We start from the raw sequence: 15125 nt of genomic DNA on the forward strand, positions 1-15125 counted from the left end.
TTCTTGCCTTAATTCTGCCTCTGGTAAGAGAGGGGTAATTGCACACCAGCCTGAAGTTTTACTTTTTAATAAATGTCATTCCTGCCTATCATGATAACAGTTTCATGTGAAAGCCTTCACATATAGGAGACTAAAGAAATTCTGTGAAGGAAACAATGTCAATGAAATTGTTTTGCTTGTTCCTTTTCATATGTTTTAGTTTTATAATAATATTTGCTAAATTTTACAGAAATCAAGATACACTGTCAAGGCATTTTGCTTAAGGCACAGTTTACACTGTACTTAGCAAATAGCTTTGAATTTGGTTTCAACTTCTCCTTCTGTTAGATGACAGAAAGAAAAATATGCTTTCCTTCCTTCTTACCTAGTTTGTCTTTACTGGTTTTCATGTCCAGAATTAAAAAACAAAAGGAAAGTAAAGCTCAAACACTTTTTTTTTTTACTTTGTGGTTTCCTCTTTCAGACAAGTAATTCAAGGAAAGAGTAGTGTGTAAGAAGACAATATTTGGGAATAATTCCACAGCTCTCTGTTGCCATCTCTAGTTCTTTTGTATGCAAATTGGAAGTACAGTAGTAATTGAATTGACTTGATTTCATGTGCTAAGAGTGAAAAGTTGCCCTATTGAAGTCTGTGAGAATTTTTCAGACTATCAGATATATTTACGTATTCATTTTATCTTCTCAGAAAATTTATCTTTGATTAGAAGTTTGCTTTTTTTTTTTTTTTGAATGATAGAAGTATTTTTTATGTGAATAAATGGAGTAGATATATTTTCTTAATGTTTCTCTTTTAAACTTTAGGAGGTATGGAGTGTATCAGGCTTGGTGAGAACATTATTGAGTATTCCAGTGATTTCAAGTTTTTTATTACCACAAAACTAAGAAATCCACACTATTTGCCTGAACTTGCTACAAAAGTTTTATTACTCAATTTTATGATAACACCAGAGGGACTTGAAGACCAGCTGCTAGGTATTGTTGTAGCAGAAGAAAGGTAGGTCTCTATGATTAACAGCCATTAAAGATTTTTATGGCATAATTCCAGGGAAATGAGAAATTAATTTATTGTATAGAAAAGTGGATGTTGCATGGTGTAAATGTTGCCCAGTATCAGCTTCAAATTAAAATGTCATTATTTAAAAGATTTATTAGGCAAGTGTTAGGGGTAAGTATCCACAAGTTAATTGAAATAGCAGGTGTGAATACATTGTTTTTTCATGGCAATTTTTTCCTGGAATATTCCTTGAATGCTAGAAAGCTATGTAAATATTATTTGAAGTTTAAATCATTACTGTTATGTTTTCAGTGTGACTGAACTACCAGAAAAAGGTGCAGAACTAAGAGGATTTCATTTAAATTTTGTATAATTTAAATGTGAAGTCCCTCTGAAATTGATTATGGATCATATCTGATACCACATTCAGAGAAGTGGTATCTGGGCTGGACAGACATGTCTGTGCAGTTGGGGTAAACTGTTTGCTAATGGAAGTGTTTCCAGCTGTAAAGTGGCTCTGCATATCACATGGTGGGGTTTTTTTTCAGGCAGCAGGGATGCAATAAAGGAAAAGCAGGATGAACTGCCATTTGTAAAATGCTTGGATGTTAAAGATTAGACCATCATTTCCACATAATGAGTTGAGGTCATGCAAAGAAATTTGTACTCACCAGTATAAATAGATGATAAACAGCAAAAACCTGCTTAAACTGGAACGAATAATCACAAATAACTTCCTGTAGGAAGAGGGAGTAATTTTCATGGGCTTCTTTTGCAGCCAGTGCGAAATGAGCATTGACTAATTTTTGAGTTTTTGTGGTTTTCTTCATTAGGCCAGATTTAGAAGAGGAAAGAAATGCTCTCATTGTTCAGTCAGCAGCCAATAAAAAGAATCTACAAGAAATTGAGAAGAAAATTTTAGAAACTTTAGAGTCATCTGAAGGTGATATTCTGGAAGATGAGACTGCCATCCAGGTCTTGGATTCTGCCAAAGTCATGGCTAATGAGATCACAAGAAAACAGCAGGTAAGGAGCATCTATGTGTGCTTTCTTCAGTAGTACTGAGAAATTAGATGTCAAAATTTGCAGCCAGCAGGAGGTCTCTGATTTGGATGCATAGCACAAGGAGCAAATTCTATACTTGTGAAATGGGAAGAAAAATAAAATTGGATCTGTTCTAGAATCTTCACTGGTAGTTTATTCAGTCTTTAAAATGTTTTGAAGTATGTCTATCTGTAGTGCAGGTAAGTAGATCGGGCAGTACTGAGGTAGAGCCAAGTGCTCATTTTACCTACTGGGGTGGTGCCTGCCGGAGCAGAGGAGTTGCTTACTCTGGTGTTACAGTGCTGTATGGAACCATTTAGGAAGTGTTATTAAGTAGCAGTATTTTTGTAGAATGTGAAGAGTATTAGACTATGAGAAGCTGTTGTTTCTCCCTGGCGTGGATGTGCAGATTGCAGAGAAGACGGAGCTGAAGATCGCGGAGTCGCGGGAGGCGTACCGGCCTGTGGCACAGCACTCGGCCGTGCTGTTCTTCAGCATCGCTGACCTGGCCAATATTGACCCCATGTACCAGTACTCCCTCAGCTGGTTTGTCAACCTCTACATCAGCTCCATTCATGACAGGTAAACAGGGCCTGTCTGCAGAAAAGAAGGGTGTTTCATTCTCTTCTTATAAATAGTTTTCTCCATTTGGAAATAATTTACCTCCTTAAATTCAGACTTTTGAAGGAAAATAGGATTCATTAATTAATTAATTGCTCTTTTTAGTTATTGTTAAATTATGAACTGTTGGCTTGTGCTATATTTAAGAATTTTTAAAATGTTACTTAGTGTGAAGTCAGGTTCTGAAATAGGCTCCGTTTTGAAGACTCAGTGCCACCACTTAACTGTGGCAAATTGATTTCAGCTTATTATTTTGCTTGGGACTTCAAAAAGTGCTGCATTCTTTTAAAAAGACAGGGAGTATACTAGAAATTTTGGGGGAACTGATACCTAAGTCCCTTGTAGAGCCTGTAGATCTAATATAAATCCTCCAATAATAGATGAGTTTTCTTAACGGATTGTCTATGTTATTGAATTTGAAGTCTCACTTTATCACTTCTTTTCTTTTTAGCAATAAATCCAAAATTTTGAAGAAGCGACTTCAGTATCTAAATGACCACTTCACCTACAATCTGTACTGCCAAGTCTGTCGTTCACTGTTTGAAACAGACAAACTGCTCTTCTCGTTTTTGCTGTGCTGTAATCTGCTCATGTAAGCTCATTTTTATGAAGTCTCTGACTAATAGAAACTAATGATTTTATCATGGAAACAAGTACTGATGAGAGAGAATGTTCTTGTGCACATTGATAATTATGCCTTTGGAGTAAGGTCATGAATACTTTGGGCTTTCTAAGATGTGTAATATTAACCAATGGAAGAGTACGTGAGTGCATGTATCACTACTACAGGACACGTTACGAAAAAAAAGTGTGCCCATTAGTCAATGCTTTTGTCAATGATAAATCTATCTTTAAAGGATCTGGGTAGTGTTGCATAGCATCCTTATGTCTAAAACAATTGTATTTATTTAAGAAAACATTTTAGAATGAAAACTTAAGCAGTAATGTGTAATGCCAACAGCTTCTAGTTTTTTGTCTTTTTTTTTTTCTCTGTCTGCTACTCTTTTGCATAACATCCTGAGATCTCAGATGCAGTCTTTTCCTTTCCACCAACTTTTTAGTTTTATCTTCCTAATTTTGCGTGATACATCATGAAAGGAATAATATGTTCAAAATTGTGCAACCATAATGTGCGTACTTAATTAATTAATGGATGGGCCAATTTGTAAGGGTACTGTAATTGCAGAACACATTATTTTCTGCAAAGCCTGTAAAAATCAGGAATAATTGCACTTAAAAAATATTATATGTATATCTATATATAAATATATATCGGTATTAGGAATGAGTTCTTCACCAGAAACTTTGTCAAACCCTGGTGCAGGCTGCTCAGGGCAGTGGTGGAGTCACCACCCCTGCAGGTGTGTAAAAACTGTGTAGATGTGGCACTGAGGGACATGGGTTAGTTATAGCTTGACAATGCTGGGTTAATGGTTGGACTTGATCTCAAAGGTCTTTTTCAACCTAAACGATTAATTGATTCTAAGACTCACCTCTTGAAACCCTTACTTTAGTCTTAATCAGACATTTTTATCATGCAGTTTTTTAATAATATAGCTGATCTCCGCTCTTACTGCAGTAGAAGCATTCTTAATGGGCAGTGAAGTGTAATTAATTTAAAACTACTGTTTATATTAACGAAATTTTATCTCAATTACTGATTTTATTTTTTTTTATATAGGGCTAATAATGAAATAGAACATCAAGAGTTTATGTTCTTACTAACTGGAGGTGTGGGCCTCAAGAATGAGCACAAGAATCCAGATCCATCTTGGCTATCAGATAAGAGCTGGGATGAATTATGTCGTGCAAGTGAATTCCCAGCTCTGAGAAGACTGAGGTATGGTAAAATACTGATGTGAATTGGCCTGAATTGGTTTTCTGGACCAATATATATGTAACAAGCTGAAAGAAATGTTTGCTGTGTTTTCCATATCAGTGCTAGAATGCAAGTGGGATGAAACCAGCCCCCTTTTTTCATTATGTTTGCTTCACTTACTCCTATCAGTCAGATCACTAATTATAATATTATTTAATAAAAGTATTTTTTCTAAATTATTTGAGGCAGTGCCTAAATAAACTTTTCTTTTGAAATATCTTCATGGTAGAGAAACAGTGTTGTAAGGGTTCAGTGTAAGCCAGAGATGGTACATGTAGCTGAATTCCACTGCAGTTCTGGGGAAGGAGTTTTTCTAGTAAACTCCTGAATTCAGTACAGTTTCACCCTGGGTTTAAATAGAATTTAACATCAAGTTCTGGAGACAGCATAGCTGTATGAGACTTCCATAAGTTAGCTGACTGATTGCAAATATTTAGAGCATCTGTATCTGAGTTCAGTAACACTGCTTTCTTAGAAGTTCTTTGAGGTTGTTTTGTGTTTCAGCCCCTTTGGAGTTTTAGTGATGATGAGACCCCATTGCCAAGGACATACTCTGCATGTTGTGTGAAGGAAAATAATTTTTGTTCCCTAGTTGAATTTCCTGGTAATTTTCTTCAGTCAAAGTGTGCTGTTTCCCTGAAATAGCGGAGGCAGAAAATTCACCCAGACCTATGAAGGTCCAAGCAGCACTGGCTGGAGGAACAGACAGAATTTATTGTCAAGGTAGAACCTTTCAGGTGGAGCCTCTCCTCAGCAGCATGGTGGAATGATACTTTTCACCTTTCAGCATGGAGAAGCTCAACTATGGGATTATTTTCTGATGTAGATAAGAAGTGTGACAATATAATGTAATTTGCCTTTGATAAACGTAAGAAAAAGACTCCAAGTATTCATAGTACTTGTGTTTTCTTTCTCTAGGATTCATGTCTCTGCAAATATAGGTGAATGGCAAAAAATGTACGATAGCAAAGAGCCCCACAACTTCCCATTACCAGATGAGTGGAATAATACATTATCTGAATTACAGAAGATGATCGTTCTTCGGTGCTTAAGACCAGACAAGGTAAAATGATCTGTTATGGCATGTTTGCAGACTGTGCCATACCTTGTAGCATAGTTTGCCCTTCCTGTTCCAGTAATTAATCTGTTCTTCATCATATTTATTAAGAAAGTAAATGCTGTTTTTATTTTTCAAGTGACCAATATAAACACCACAAGCATCAGCCGAAATCTTTCTTTCTGATGTGATTTAATGAATCTTTTGGAGGATTCTCATTGTTCTAGCTCTCTTGAAGTATTTTTTCATGGAGTATTTTTTCCTGGTGCACTCAATATACCTGAGAACAGGTTATCTAATACCATGTGCTTTCATGCAAATGACTGTAAAGGCAAAAAGAAATAAATTGTGTTGATTTGAATGACCAAGATGAACTTTCAAGAAATTCTGCCTTTGGTGCACTTAACAAATTGTATTACATATTCTTTAGGAGCTATCAGTGTTAGAATTTTAGGCACATTGCATTTACTCCCTTGAATTAATTAAAAATAATTACATTAATATTTCCTATGGGAGAATGTGCTTGCCTCCACATCAGGAAAAGCCTGAAACAAAGTCTTAATGTTATTTAATATTATTTATATGAGCTATGTTATTCTGTATTTTCTAAAAACATTATTATTCCTCTTGTAAGGAAAATTTAAGGAGGAAGGTATCAAAAAGAGGTGAAACCTCTGCTTCTGGATTATTCTGCAAGACTGGTCTCAAATCTCTGCAAATCAGAGACGTTTCTGCAGGCTTGGGAATTTGGCATGAAGACAGTGTCAGATGTGCAGTTATGTCTGTGTTAATGGTTTGTATTTGCTTTTTTTTTTTTTTTTACCAGATTGGTCCAGCTATAACAATATTTGTTACTGAGAAACTGGGGAAGAAATTTGTAGAGCCACCACCATTTGATCTAGCAAAAAGTTACTTAGACTCAACTGCTACAGTCCCTTTAATATTTGTGCTATCTCCAGGAGCAGATCCTATGTCTAGTAAGTATACACAGAAAGTGAAAATAGGGACCTCAAATTCCCCTTCAATACACAGGGAGGATTATTTTGCACTTTCTGCAAGTAGATTTGAGTGTATTATGTCAGACTGGTGGAATTCTGTGCCCTTTCAAAATGGGAATTTGTATGTACATGTAAGCAAAATAATAATGGAAGTTTTTAAATTTTATTTTTTTCCTGACATAACCTCTTTTTAATGTATGAGTGCTAAAATCTTATGCTTTCTGTTCAAGGCCTCCTCAAATTGGCAAATGACAGAGAGATGGTAGGAGATAAGTTTCAGTCCATCTCATTAGGACAAGGACAAGGACCAATAGCTACAAAAATGATTCAAACAGGAATGGAAGAAGGAACATGGGTTTGTTTACAAAATTGTCATTTAGCTGTCTCCTGGATGCCAATGCTGGAAAAAATATGTGAGGAGCTTGACAGTGAAAAATGTCACCCAGAATTCAGACTTTGGCTTACAAGTTACCCTTCACCAAAGGTATATGCATGGTACCAATAATCTCTGTCTAGGGAAAGGGAAAGTTGATGGCATTTTTAGGGGATTTTTGTATACCTGAATGGACTGATAATACAAAACTTCTCTGAAATCCAATGAAGCTTTGAAGAAATAATTTAACAAAGAAAGGACATTTAAAAATAATTATAAACATTAATTATTGAACTTCTTTTCTAATATTTTGATACTGTGATGTGCAATATTTTGTGTATTGCTCAATGGAATAACAATCTGTAAGCATATATGATTAAGAAGGTTTTTTTGGCTCTCACATAAATTCAAAAATTTATTGATTGTGAAGTGTTGAATACCAAGAGAATGTTTTAAAATACAGGTTTGTTATGTACAGCAGAGTCTTAGTTTCTTGATGCCTTGGAGAATTTTTTATAAGCTGTTGCCCTTTAAAATATAATTTCTTGCAGATAGTTGTTTATGTAAAAAAACCAGAATAATAGTATATTGTTAATATAGGATCTGTTCCACTCTTTCTGAATGCCCTTTTGCTCTTTTTTTTTTCTAGTTTCCAGTAACCATTCTGCAGAATGGAGTGAAGATGACAAATGAACCTCCTACTGGTCTCCGTTTAAACCTACTTCAGTCATTTCTTTCTGATCCTATTTCTGATCCTGAATTCTTTGCTGGATGCCCTGGAAAGGAGCTGGTAATGTGCCTATCCCTTGAGTGAATAATTATAAGCTAAAATTTTTACTGTGGTTGTGATTTTAGGTTTTGCAGTGATAAATATCATTAGTTAGGAATTACCTCTGCCAGGTAATTTTGTGTAGCAATATTTTAAATGGTTTCTTAGGCTTTATTAAATCACTTACCTGCTACACACACATAGTTAACAGTGTACATGGACTCTGAACATTGATTAGAAGGGCATGTCTGTCATTACTGAGATGATAAGCACTAAGGAGACTTTCTCTTGCTACCAGGGACCAAATACTGCAGTGCCCATAAATCTTATTGATACCTGGTGAACAATTTAGCTAATTATTAGCTGTGAGGGAAGTGAAAAACAGTGGGATCAGAGATATGAGTTATCAATATACATAGGCGTGACTGCACCTAAGGACTTGCTTTAAAAATACATTTGTATCTTTTCTAATGAACCTTAAAAATAAATATCTGGTGCTATTGGAATTATGAAGTCAGTTGCCCTATACATTAAAGAATATCATGGTACTTGAGGAACTGGCTAAATGTGCTTGCATATGGGGCACTGTGTGTGTACTTGTTCCCAAGCCAAAAACCACAAGGTACTTAGTGGTGGCTTGGATTTATACCTGAGTGGGAAGTGATAATCCAAGGCTGCTCACTACACAAGTTACTCACTACCATGAGCTTATAGGCTAGTTAATAATACATTTTTCTTTTGTTTTTCTCAAAGATATGGGAGAAACTACTGTTTGGAGTTTGTTTCTTCCATGCTCTTGTTCAGGAGAGAAGGAAGTTTGGGCCCCTTGGTTGGAATATACCCTATGGATTTAATGAATCTGACTTGAGAATCAGTATCAGACAACTGCAGGTAAAATCACTGATTACCTCCTAAACTCTGATGTTGCAAAGCTCAGCTGGGAGTCACAAGGAGCAATACACTGAAGTTACCTCAAATGTTCATAGATATTCAGGACTTCAGCTGTAAAGGCAAGGAATGTCAATCATGTTATAAATACTTTCGAAATTACAAATTATATAAAAAGTTCAGATTTCTACAGACATATGGAATGTAATGAATATATATGTGTATTATAAAAGTTAAATTTATTATGTACAAGAGCTCACTGTTTAAGTAGCACATATCAATGACCTATTAGGGTGGTTAGTAGGAGGAATTTTTTTACATGTGTCTTGGTAGTTAACAAAACCTCAGATTATTCTCCTTCCCCAAGAGGAGACAGTGAACAGTACTTGACCTTGAACCTTTTATAGGCACTCTGTAGGAAAGTCAGGAGAGTTAAAACTGAATTACAGAAATTGAGGCTGAAGATTAGAAAAAGTTACCAAGAAATTAATGAATGTGATTGGAGGAAGATTAAAAGATAAATAAAGTGAAACACATTTTTATTTCTGGTGCAGGAAAGTGTCCATCTTCAAAGTCTGAACTGGATAAACCATCCACTGGTGAATAATTCAGGAATTACTTGGATTATTAAGTAATTTTGGTATTTGTAAGAGTCTCTTACTTTTAACTTGTCTTGATTTTAAACAATAATTTTTACCTGAAAATAAGATTTCAAAATTTGGATTTCCAGCACCAAGGAAGAAAACTCCATAAGCTGCAGTTCACCCATGCTGTGGCTTCCAGCCTTTTATCTGTTAGGTCATGCTGTTGTTTAGCAGATACTGCAAGTCTCTAGAGTTGCTCTTCTTTCTGTTTCAGTTATTCATCAATGAGTACAACCATGTTCCTTTTGAAGCTGTCTCTTACCTGACTGGTGAGTGTAACTATGGAGGTCGAGTGACAGATGACTGGGACAGACGTTTGCTGCTGACAATGCTTGATGACTTCTATAACCCAGATATAATTGAAAATCCTCGGTACACTTTCTCTCCCAGTGGCAACTACTATGCTCCACCCAAAGGCACATATGAGGAATACATTGAGTTTATTAAGGTAAAAAGTAGCAACAAGATTTTGCACTGTTACACTGATGTGCTAAGAAAGCAATGCTTCAAGGTTTAAAGAGGTAGTTTTACAGCACAGTTCCTTGTGTGCTCTGTTTTTTGCCTGGTGTCCTTGTATGATCCTTGTCATGATTTCAAATATTTTGGAGAGGGAATTAGTGAGTAGATAGGAGGATGTGTAGCATAGATAATTGATTGCATTCCTTGGAAATTACTTTCTGTATGAGAGGTGGTGGCTCTATCAGCAGTAATTGTGTCTGCAGTTGAAGTCAGTGATAGTTTTTCATTCAACTTCTTAAAGAAACCTTGGGTCAGATTCCTCCTGCTTCATGTCACCCAAACATTTTTTTATTTTATCCTAGAATCTTCCCTTTACTCAGCACCCAGAGGTATTTGGCTTGCATGAAAATGTGGATATTGCAAAAGATCTTCAGCAAACTAAGACCATCTTTGAATCTCTGCTTTTAACACAAGGAGGAGGCACTCAGGGAACTTCTGGGGGTGGTGACAGCACTCTTTATGCAATTGCAGATGATATTCTCAGCAAGGTATTGTATTATACAAATGACTTCAATTTATCTTTTTACAAAGCAGAATTTCTTTAACTAGAATCTTCACTGTAAAGTAGATTTCATGTTGAAAGAAAAGCATTCTGAAAGGAGTTTAGTGAAATGTGAAAGTAAGAATTTGTGTGGCTGTAACAGACCACAACTATATTTCAGTTGAAAGAAATTTTATTAAACAGGCAGAAGACAGGAGAAAGAGAGAAAACAGAGCAAACAGAATGTGAAAGAACATTTGATTAATTCACATGAACAAATTTTAAATTAATAAATAGAAGCATATTCATAACTTTTCATTATATTAAAAATGTTAGGTGTTTTTCAAGAAAATTAACATTCAAATCCCTCAAATTTTTGTTTAGATTGAACTACTGAATCCTGTATTGTTGAGATACTAATCAGAACGTTTAGTGATTTCTATTGCCCTGCAAATTTTCACATTTGCATACCTTTAATGTATAATCATAGTGATATATGGAATTATTTCCAAATGTGTTGTCCTTTACAGCTTCCAAAGGATTTTGACATTGAAAGTTGCCTAATTAAATATCCTGTGAGATATGAAGAAAGTATGAACACTGTGCTTGTGCAAGAAATGGAAAGATTTAACCAGTAAGAATGTTCTAATTTATTAAATTTACCAGAAATCATTCCATTTGCAGAAAAATATTTCTTGCAAATCATATTCTGCAAGCTCTATGTTGTGTGAAATGTTTTTTTTCTTCCCTTCTAATTGCCTGCAGTGATATCTGCAGTCCTAACACCCTTGCTTCTTGTGGAGGGTCAGAGTGTAGGATAGATGCAGGAAAAATGAAGTGGCAAAATTAAGTGAAAGAGAAAAGAAGGGAATATGAGGAAGTACTGGGAAAAGAGAATGCAAGCTGTATTTTTTTTTTTAACTTCCCTTTCCATTTTGCCATCTTTACCTTCATTGTATTTTATTTTCCTCATATTTCTGACCTGTAAAGGAGTTAGAGACTCTACATACACAGTTATAGTTTATGAAATGTTTTCTGTTATGGAGATATTTTTGTTTGTTTCTTAATTTTCTCATGTGCTTCTGTTTGCTTTTTTTTTTTAAACTGCATTTATTTTTCTCTTTGGGTCCTCAATCTCCTTTTTGACTTTTTCCTAATTTTCTTTCTTATTTTCACCTGCCTCTCCATTCCTTCTTTCTGGTTTTTCTCTGTCCTCCTTCTTTCCTATTTGTCTCTTTTTATCTCCTGCTTAATTTTCTCCCAAGTGCTCTCTGGCCTTAAGTCTCCAGGTTATCATTACTGTACACCCTAGCCACCTCTTTTTTCGCAATCTAAACCTTTTTCCTTCATCTAGTATATAGTGACTACATTTGGAGTTCCAAATTTGCCCTCCTGCCAAACAATTCAGGATATCAGAGATAACAAAATAATTTATTACTGCTCCTAGTCTTAAATAAATCTGCACTAATGCACAAATGCATGACTTTACAGATGTGGTTTACTGTGCAGATATCTATACGGATTTAAAAAGCTATAAAAGTTCTATAGATGCCTCCATAATCCACTTATTTTGCTTTTTTTCCAGTGACATAGTCATGTTTAACAAATCATGCAGAATGTGTGAAAATTGTTTTTTGGTTTTGTTTTTTTAATTCTAGTTTAATCCGAACTATTCGCATTACTCTAATTAACCTGAAGAAAGCCATTAAAGGACTGGTTGTTATGGATGCTGCCCTGGAGGCTCTGTCTGGCAGTCTCCTTGTTGGAAAAGTTCCTGAGAAGTGGGCAGAGCATTCATACCCAAGTCTAAAACCATTGGGGAGCTATATTGTGGATTTGCTAGCAAGGCTGAAGTTTTTACAGGTAATGTACAAGGGGCAGTGCTGCCAGTTGTTCAGTCCACTTTCCCATATAATTTGTGTTTATTGGGAAAGAAGTGAAAGGCTTTGTTTAGATTTTCTGAGTACAATTATGTAGAAAATAGAGAGTATGGGATTCCTAATTGTTCACTGTACTGCTTTCCTCTCTCCAGGACTGGTATGAATTAGGGAAGCCTGCTGTTTTTTGGCTGTCAGGATTCTATTTTACTCAAGCTTTCCTAACTGGAGCCATGCAAAACTATGCTAGGAAGCACAGGATCCCTATTGACCTTCTAGGATATGAATTTGAGGTATGGATAAACTATAAATTAGTATTTTATTAATCTGAGTCCTGATGTTGTGGTGAGATGTAGTAAATAAATCCTAACTGGAAGATTCATTTTGCAACTGACTGCAGTCTGAAGATACATATTTGATAAGACTGGCAGGCTAAATAACCTCTGTAGAAGTGGTATTCTCAAAGTGATTAAAAGTAATTCTCTCACTGGACCTAGAACTCCACTCAAGAAAACATCTTATCCAGTGTATATTTTTCTGTGTGATTAAAGGCTCATTTTATAACCTACAGCAAAGATAATGAGCAAACCCAGAGAACAGCAGAGAAGTCTGCTGTCTCTACAGATATGTATAAAAATAGCATTGAAAGGAAGGGTTACTGTATTACACTCAGTTTGGTTTGCTCTGAAAATTGGCAGTTGGCATAGTAACTCAAAAAGCGAAGAGCTGTGAGAGTTTAATGACTTGCAACACTTCTTTCCTGCAGGTTATTCCTCAGGATACTGCTGATACTGCTCCAGAGGACGGTGTTTACATCCATGGATTATTTTTAGATGGAGCTCGCTGGGACAGGACCAAGTCAGTAGCCAAGTGTTTTACTGTGCTTCTGGAAAGCTTTTTGTAGTGCTCAAACAAGACTGGTTTAAATTATTTAAGTGATACTTTTCATATTATTGAAATAACACACCAAATTAAGTACTCTTTCATGCATGGAAAATGGGGGGAAAAAACCGATCAGACAAGCAAGTAGCAACCAAAAAACCCACCCAGCCCACCACACCCCTGAAACCACAATTACTTTGCATATGTGGCACTGTGTGTGCACTTGTTCCCAAGATAAAAACCCTTTCTCCAAAAAAAAAAAATCCCTTTCTCTTTCCAGGGGAATGTTAACTGAGCAGTATCCCAAAGTGCTCTTTGATGCCATGCCGATCATTTGGATAAAGCCTAGTGAGTATGATTTCTCCTGATGTGTGAGCTGTTCAACAAGAAATTGAAACAGTGGTTTCCTTTTTTTACTGAAGATCACTGGGGAGAATTTTGACTGACTTACAGAGGCTGTTTTACCTTATGTGATTTAGCAGGGTTTGCTCAGGTTATTTTAAGCTCTGTGATAGCTGTCTTTCCTACTAGTAAGTTAATTTTCACAAGTTTTATTTTCTTTGATTGAGAGGAGTAAATCCCTGTTTTTATTTATGTACAAAATCAGGACTCAGTACTGCAACTGCTGCAACTTAAGTGTTAGCAATAGGCAATATTAAAATTTACCACTTTTTCTGCTTGTACCTTTTCTTGAGGTTGGATGAATTTGTTCATACCTGCATGATTTTATGCTTTGCACAAGTTCCGTGCAAGCAGTTGGGGCATACAAAGAGTTCCTGCAGAGTTCTGTTCTTGGATCTCAAATGATTTGAATTGCAATTAGGTTCTCTGACAACCAGACCAGAATTCTTGTAGAGCTGTGAAAAACTCATGGATAAGCTATGTATTAACTAGGTAACTATTCAAATTTTAATGTGTCTTTGAGTATTACAAAGCTGGTAGAATCACAGGAAGGCATCAAGTCCTGAAAATAAATTTAGCTAAATTAGTTGGATTTAAGAACAAAACAAACCACACAAGAAAACACAACAAGAAGCAGCTGGATAGTTTTATTCTGTTGCTCAGAAAAAAAATTTTGTATATTTATTGACCTTTAAAGATATTACTGTAAATACTTTACATATACATGTAGATTATGTTTCTACTAATAGATCTGCTGAATGTAATGCATTATTTTGGGGTTTTTTTTGAAGCTGTAAAATCAGACATAAAGAAGTCTTCTGCCTATGTTTGCCCCCTGTACAAGACAAGCGAGCGCAAAGGGGTCCTGTCCACCACTGGGCATTCCACAAACTTCGTCATCGCTTTGAGGCTCAACACAGACCAGCCAGTCCAGCACTGGATCAAGAGAGGTGTAGCCTTGCTGTGCCAGCTGGATGACTGACTGCAGACAGCTCACATACAGACTTCACAACATCTTGTTCTCTTTGCTGGCTTACAGAGGAAGTGGGATTTAGTGTATAAAAGAAACATCTGGAGGTTTCTGTGTTGTAAGAAGGCATACAAATACTTTCTCACCCCCAGGCTTTTATATTAAGTGTGTATTATTAATATGACCATCTTTACAATCTGTAAGCAGTACAACTAGGATTTTAGCCCTTGGTGATATTATTAAAATGTGGACATCTTTTTTGTGCATTAGTTGAATATCACAAAATGTATTTTCATGGGAAATGAAAGTAGTCTGCGCTTTGAGAGAAACATTACAGGTAATAAACTTGATTCTGCACTTTTGTTTTCTTTAAAAATAATATAAAAACATTACTCAAGCATTTTTTCTACATCTCCTCTAGCAAAGAACTGTTTCCACCTTGCATTCGGATACAGGCATAATCTGTTCTGTGTATGGATCCCTCTATGAAGTACAGTAGGACTAACTGAAGCACATAAAGGTCTCACTCCATCCTACCATCACTATTACAACTGGGCATCTGTATCTCTCCTTTCCCTGCTTATTGGGTGTTGAACCAGTGTCTGTCTTTCTGAAACTGCTTTTCTCTTTAAAAATTCTATTTTTCAATTGCTTTTCTATTTATATTAATGAGAATTATGATGAAGCAATCAGGAACAAGTAATAATTTTAATAGATGTTTTACTTG

The 15125-nt window shown here is 35.7% G+C and overlaps 1 protein-coding gene across 1 annotated transcript in view; it reads left to right on the forward strand.

Moving 5' to 3' along the window:
- The window catches only part of DNAH12 (dynein axonemal heavy chain 12), a 60230-nt gene extending 45457 nt beyond the window's left edge, over window positions 1-14773 (forward strand). The window contains exons 57-74 of the mRNA XM_033071221.2: window positions 802-994; window positions 1828-2020; window positions 2448-2620; window positions 3111-3251; window positions 4341-4499; window positions 5457-5601; window positions 6422-6572; window positions 6824-7077; window positions 7616-7756; window positions 8489-8626; window positions 9482-9715; window positions 10089-10274; window positions 10798-10901; window positions 11926-12130; window positions 12300-12437; window positions 12911-13002; window positions 13307-13374; window positions 14220-14773. Of these exons, the coding sequence (XP_032927112.1) occupies window positions 802-994; window positions 1828-2020; window positions 2448-2620; window positions 3111-3251; window positions 4341-4499; window positions 5457-5601; window positions 6422-6572; window positions 6824-7077; window positions 7616-7756; window positions 8489-8626; window positions 9482-9715; window positions 10089-10274; window positions 10798-10901; window positions 11926-12130; window positions 12300-12437; window positions 12911-13002; window positions 13307-13374; window positions 14220-14410 (2906 nt within the window). The 3' untranslated portion in view covers window positions 14411-14773. The remainder of the gene's footprint in view (window positions 1-801; window positions 995-1827; window positions 2021-2447; window positions 2621-3110; window positions 3252-4340; window positions 4500-5456; window positions 5602-6421; window positions 6573-6823; window positions 7078-7615; window positions 7757-8488; window positions 8627-9481; window positions 9716-10088; window positions 10275-10797; window positions 10902-11925; window positions 12131-12299; window positions 12438-12910; window positions 13003-13306; window positions 13375-14219) is intronic.
- The last annotated feature ends 352 nt before the right edge of the window (window positions 14774-15125 follow it).

The sequence above is a fragment of the Catharus ustulatus genome, chromosome 13, assembly GCF_009819885.2.
Source record: "Catharus ustulatus isolate bCatUst1 chromosome 13, bCatUst1.pri.v2, whole genome shotgun sequence".
NCBI lineage: Eukaryota > Metazoa > Chordata > Aves > Passeriformes > Turdidae > Catharus > Catharus ustulatus.